The sequence below is a fragment of the Beta vulgaris genome, chromosome 6 (assembly GCF_026745355.1).
Source record: "Beta vulgaris subsp. vulgaris cultivar EL10 chromosome 6, EL10.2, whole genome shotgun sequence".
NCBI lineage: Eukaryota > Viridiplantae > Streptophyta > Magnoliopsida > Caryophyllales > Amaranthaceae > Beta > Beta vulgaris.
The window spans coordinates 70,750,238-70,756,749 of NC_079207.1; the positions used below are offsets into that span (position 1 = coordinate 70,750,238).

The window sequence follows — 6,512 nt, forward strand, 5'->3', positions numbered from 1 at the left end:
GCCATTGGGCTGACTTAATTTCCTAATAAAAAAAAATAAAATAGAATAGCCGTGGACGGTGGAAGTATAGATGATGTATCTGACCGATAGGCAGCATAAATGTATAGTGTATTCCTTTTTTCCATGTAATTTTCAATCAAGAATTCAATATCACCAATAAGTAAAGTATTTTTGTATTCTGTGGAGTGTGGAGTGTGGAGTGTGGAGTGTGGAGTGTGGAGTGTGGAGTGGACCTTACAGGAAAGGGAACAAAAAAAAGGGTCCACACTCCACAGTCTACTGATGTTCCTTTTTTTTCGTCTGTAATTAAAATGAACCTTGCAGTACTAAATACTAATTTACTATCGTGTTCCACGTTGTTGAACAAATTTTTGGACTTTATCATATTGTTTCATGAATCATGATTCACGAGCATGCGTCTGATAATTTTATTCGTTTGTTTTATTATCCAAAATTGATGCGACCTTTGTTTTGTTTCTTCCTACTTCTTTTATCGGAATACCTTAGAAAAAAATTAGATAGAGGATATTGTCATATTTGTACATCCAGTTACATAATACTTTCTCTATTTTTTTAGATACTCGTTTTAATTTTTGATATTATTTACATATGTAATTTTGACTATCTTTTGTTATTTTTATTTAAGAAAAAAATATAGTCATGTGTAATCTTATTAGATTCATCTCAATGTATATTTTTTTCTTATTGATAATTAAAGATATAAAAGTTCAAAATAGTGCATTATCAAGTGTGGCTAGACAAAACTGGTCAACTAAAAAAAACAGAAGTAATATTAAAAATTAAGTGTTCGTTTGGTATATATACATAGAATTTAATTCATGTAGGAAGTTTCATTTCCTATGAAATTACTTCCTTTATGCAATTCCTACGAAATGACCTAAATTTGTTTGGTTGACATTAAGTAATTTGCAAGTTTCGTGAATTTTGATTGACCAGGGGGTAGGGGTGTTTAATTAAATTCAACGCTTCTTCTTGAGTGTCACCTTGTACTCCAACAATACTTTTTTTATTAATCTTTTATCACATGTAAAAGGAAAAGGGAAAGGGGAAGTGAAAGAAAAGAGGATGTAGATCTTGGAAGACATTGAGAATGAAAAGACAAGGAAAATAAACAAAGTAAAAGCACACCCCAATCTGAAGCAGCCCAAAATGCGCGAGCAGCCCAATCTGTATTTCTAGCGATCTTGGCCTAGTAGCACAATTAGTACCGCAAGTTACAATTAGCGCCAATTGCCAAGAGTTCTTGTTCTCGCTCTAAAACTAAAACAAAAGTTGGCACTATAAAAAAACTACTTTTGTTATTATAAAGAAACTATAGTTTAAAGTCACATCATTTTTTATTTCTCAAATAAAGATGCATTTTCATGTGAACTTGCCCTCATTATTAGCATAAACACAAAGCTACAATTTTTTTAGATGGCTCTACATATTTTACAAGACAAGTAACAGATCTAAAATAAAGGCATATTCATTGTTTTTTTCTTGTTTTGATCATCTTAACTTTCCTAAAAACTAAAGACAATAATATGAAAATCAAATCACAAAAAGTTGTTTTAATTTTTTTGCTGTCAATTTTCCAAAATAAATATGACTAAAATGAGTATGATTACTTTTGATTTCATTATAAACCCCTATATGCATGCAATACAAAGAAGTTTAAAACCAAATATTGAAAACTAAGAAAATAAAACGAATAACTTAGGCGCCCTTCGTTATCGTTTTTGTTTTCAGTTTTTAGTTTTTTTTAAAAACTAAAAACCAAAAATTGAAAACCTGAAAAAGTGGTTTTCACTTTTCAGTTGCCAGTTTTCAAATAATCATGTTTCCAATAAATTTGACTAATTTTTTATTCATTATAGAACATATATCATATGACTTTGAAAATCAAAAAATAGAAAACTACAGTAATACCAAACTGGCCCTAACAAAGCAGACAATGATACAAGTATATAACAAGAAGAAAATATTGGTAACACAGACCTTTTGATCTGATGTCTACGCTCCAATAATAATGTTATAAATTTGCAGCTTTTCAACACTCAAAACAGGTTGAAGAAGTCCCTACAAGACTACAAAACATAGTACAAAACAAGTTGATGCTCTTCACATACACTACTAATTCATCCTTACCATTGTTAACATCTAGATAGTAGTTACATAAACCTCAACAATCGATCATAAAGAAGAAAAATATTGGTTAGAAGAAGTTGCAAACTCCAAGAACTAACAAAATTCATTACAATTGCACACTTTCTGCTATGACAAAGGTGGTGCACAATCCCACATTGATGGTGATTTCCATGCCTCAGGCATAGCCAACGGTGGCAACAAGCTTGAAATTGGAATTGATCCAACAGTGTGAATTTCGTCCCATGCATGACATTCATCCTCAGCATACAACATATTGTTCAAATTTCCCAACAAAGTACATGCATAATCTTGTTGATTATCACCTTCATTATTATGTTGCATATGATCTTGTGACAATGTAACAAGTGGAAAATCAAGGCATTGTCCATTTATATTAGGCAACATACCAAAATCAACGTTCACATCCGAATGTTTATTGGTATGTTCAAGAATTGAGGATGACATGTTTAAGAACATCGATGAGATATCGATGTTATTGGATTTCGACGGCGGCTGAGATGGCTCCTCAAGTTGAGGCAAAATGTAGCTAGGTGGAAGATCTAACAAGGTTGCAATATTTGGAAACAGATTATCATTAGATATTGTATCATAATCGTTAGGGTAGATGGGTTTGAAGGTTGGTAAGTGATCTAAGAATGAGAAAGAATTGGGTAATTGCAAAATTTTGTCTAATTCGTTCATGTAGTTAGAGTTTGATTGCATGGAAGAACTACAACTAGTACTATTGGTGATGTTTTCAGGGCTGAAATTAGGGTTGTTGCAAGTAGTTGATGTAAGTGAATGAGTTGAAGGGTTTATGTTAGGGTTAGGCAAGGAAGGAGATACCCAAGAGTGGGAGTGAGTTCTTGGAGTTATAGGACTTGTCTTCTTGAATATCCTGCATATTGCCCATGAATCCTGCATGTTTCAATTGAACAATCACATAAGCTTTAATTTAAAATTAAGTAGATGAAAAATATACTAAGGCATTGTAATCTTGCTCTCCATTTCAAACTACCCTGCTAGACATTAATGGTCACATACACTATTGAGATTGAAATGTTCTTGAAAAAGTCATCATCATTATGTATGTTAGATTTTACTTTATGTTAATATTTTCTAATCTCTCCGTCCCAAAATATAGTTTATGTTTCTATGTTTGGAGTCAAACTTTAAATTTTTTGACCAAATACCCTCACTGATGTAGTGATGTATATATAAAAAAAAAAACATACTCATCGTGAATCTTGTTATATTTGCCTCAATGTGTACATGCATAATATCAACTTTTTACATTTTTTACTAATAGAAAATAGAAAATATCGTAGATCAAACGTACGTGTTGAATACTGTGTAAAAAGAAAAGAAAACTATATTTTAGGACGAAGCGAGTATTATATATGCCCATCACCTCTTGAATAGAGTGGAGTAGAAAGGACATAATAAAGATAATTATTGTTACCCCATCTCACAAATAAGTTTTGTTTTCTAAAAGTCAAATTTGACCAATATAAATATTCATATTTTTTATTGTTTTTTCTTAATATTTGTTAACTATATTATTTATGATCGTTCAAATATGTGTTTTGAAGATTGTTGAAACATTAACGATAGATATATTGTGAGATGGATGGAATATTATAAACATTATTTTACTAAAGTCATATAACATATATATTAATTTGCTTATATACATACATAATAAAATACCTACATACATATAAATATTTGTTTATTTAAGTTTGGGAATATATTGATAAGCAATATAGTACACAAACAACAAATTAGAGTATATATTGTATATTTGCAAACGAGGTCTTTATTATCACATTGAGGTACTTCAAACCACTCACTAGTCACGATTGAGTGGAGATGAAGAGTTCAAATTTTAATTTTGTTCCAACCAAGAAGGTTTGGTGAACAAAGTAAGAAGGATATTATTATAAATTGTACTTGCTCAAACACTAAGCTACTTCCACGATTTTCCTTGGGTTTCTCGGATTTTGCTCCGCGGAAGGCTTAGCTTGATAGGTGTATCAAAAACATTTACTTGTTGCAACGGTCATATTTATCCAAGTTTCCCTTTGGTGTATCTTTGTTTTTATGATAAAAAACCAGGCCAGTTCAGTCTAAAGAAGAAAACAAAATAAATATTTAGACTATCGCTACTTTAGAAAATATATTTAATGATATATACAACCTTCGGTTTTTATTAGTTTACCCGTATTTTTTTTTTTGGAATGTCCCTTATTAGTTTACCTATTTCTTTTGTTTTTATTTTTGGAATAAAACCACTAACTTTCCATCACACATACATTCACCTTTAATATATAATAATAGTTTTTCTTTCTATATCTCATAACATTGTTTCTCCTAAAACTCTGTGCAAAAGAAAGGGATAAACTAATAAAGACCGGAGGGAGTACATCCTAAAGGCTGCATATATCAAAACCCTTTTTCTTATATAACTTCTATAATTCTTTTTTATCCTTCAGGTTTCCTTTATGCATTGATCCCTCCATTTTTTTTTTACTTGCTACATTTAATAATGTACAACAATTAAGCTAATGTCGATCACTTTCAAGCTTTTGGGAGGAACTTTTTGAGCCATTTAATGTAAAATAATGGTAAAAGGTGAAAAAATAGTACGACTTTTGGGTGGAAAAAGAGAAAAAACAAATATAATAATAATACTTTATGTTGGGCCAAGTATCCCAAATAAGAAAATGTAGTAAGAAAAAAGAAACACCCATACCTGAAAATTGTAGCAAGTAAAAAACAAACGGAGGGAGTATATGCTAAAGACAACAATGAAGCAAAAATAAAGAAAAGGAGGAATAATAGGTATATGGAGATAAATACTTACATTAATAGGAAGATTTTTATCAACACATCTCTTTGAAATGGTAGAATCAGTAAAAGTAGGAAGGCGAAACTCATGCATCATCCAGTCAGTCTTAACCCCTTTGGCAGCTCTACCTTTGTAAAACACCAAAGACTTCTTCAATCCAATGCACTTGCTACACTCCGATGAGTAGATTGGACGATCAGTTCCTGTTGCTTTCCAAAATCCAGCTCCTGTTACTCTATTAGGCCTTGCACTGTTTCTATATTTTCTGTCTCTTGGACAATAAAAATACCACTCTTTCTCTCCACCAGATGCAAACTCTGCATGCAAATTTAAAACACAATGTTAGAACTTAGAATAAAACATCCTATCATGAAGCAACATGTAAATAAAAATAAAAACATATTATCATCTTTATAAAAGAAAAACAACTACAATAAGGATTCTTTGTTTTCAACTTACTTTTGCTGTTTGAACTTATCTCAACTTTGTTGAACTGAACTTATCGAAATTTATTAGTAAACTTTATTAAAACTTATCTGAACTTATGTTTTTTATAAGGATTGAAAATAAGGTGAATAGTCGAGCATGCAAAGTTCACGAGGAGGTGCATGGGTTAGATCATGGATCCACACTCATTTTTTAGGCATTATGTTATTAGTAAATCATGATACGTGGTACATCCAAACCCTTTTTAACCAGCAAATCAAAGTAGCTCGAATTTGAAAGGTATATACTACGTAAAAGTTAATATTTATTGATCTTACTTGGAAGATCCCATGGATCATATTTATATATATCAAGCTGCTTGATGAGCTCAATAGAAAGAGGACGTTGTTGAATCTTCCTCTTCAAGTAAAATCCTACAAGCTCTTCATCGGTAGGATGAAACCTAAACCCTGGAAGCATTACTTCATCTACTTTCTCTCCTTCATTAATTTTCTCATCCATTATGATTTCTTAATTTGCTTTTTCTCTTGCAATAATGTTATTGTTTGCTCCTCTAAGATCACCCAGAACTTAACTCGAATCGAGTTAATGCGAATATGATATGTTTGATCTTTAAGCTTGGAAGTTCAGAATTGGAGCTAGATTTAATAAGAAAACAACTGAAAGGAATTACTATCAAGAAATAATACTGTAAAGAGTGAGCGAGGAAGAGCGAGACACAAAATCTTGCTTTCTACAATGAGCAAACTTTGCAAAGTTTGAAGCCCATTATATGCTTCCTTCTAAGGGAGCTGCCCCCGAAGTATCAGCCGCCTTTTCTGGTGACTTTCATGAAGTTTTTTTTTCATATAAGTGTGAGCTCATATAGTTGAGCAACAACTACCAATAAACCGACTATAAGTCAAATGAGGTTGAAATTAATTTTTTTGTACTCCCTTTTTGTGATTTTAATTAAAGGGTTGTTTAGTTCAACGTAGTAAATGTTACATGTAGTTAGGATGCTAAAGATGTATTACTTCATGTAGTGAATTTTAAAGTGATCAAGAGAGGTTTAAAATATGGT

General features: G+C 31.3%; 1 protein-coding gene across 1 annotated transcript; it reads right to left on the bottom strand.

Annotated features, from left to right (window-relative positions):
- Nucleotides 1-1,993: 1,993 nt before the first annotated feature.
- LOC104898084 (putative NAC domain-containing protein 94) lies at nt 1,994-6,254 on the bottom strand. The gene is made up of 3 exons (XM_010685092.3): nt 5,767-6,254; nt 5,018-5,319; nt 1,994-3,069 (listed from the first exon to the last, which is right to left on the bottom strand). The coding sequence occupies exons 1-3, from the start codon at nt 5,948-5,950 to the stop codon at nt 2,278-2,280; spliced, it is 1,278 nt and encodes a 425-aa protein (XP_010683394.2). The 5' UTR covers nt 5,951-6,254; the 3' UTR covers nt 1,994-2,277.
- Between the last annotated feature and the right edge of the window lie 258 nt (nt 6,255-6,512).

Bases quoted from the DNA above. Each gene is read 5' to 3' on its own strand.
- LOC104898084 (XM_010685092.3), bottom strand. From the start codon at position 5,950: ATGGATGAGAAAATTAATGAAGGAGAGAAAGTAGATGAAGTAATGCTT. The intron at 5,320-5,766 runs GTAAGATCAATA...ATTTGCATGCAG, and splicing joins TGATCCATGGGATCTTCCAA to AGTTTGCATCTGGTGGAGAG. The intron at 3,070-5,017 runs GTAAGTATTTAT...TGAAACATGCAG, and splicing joins ATAAAAATCTTCCTATTAAT to GATTCATGGGCAATATGCAG.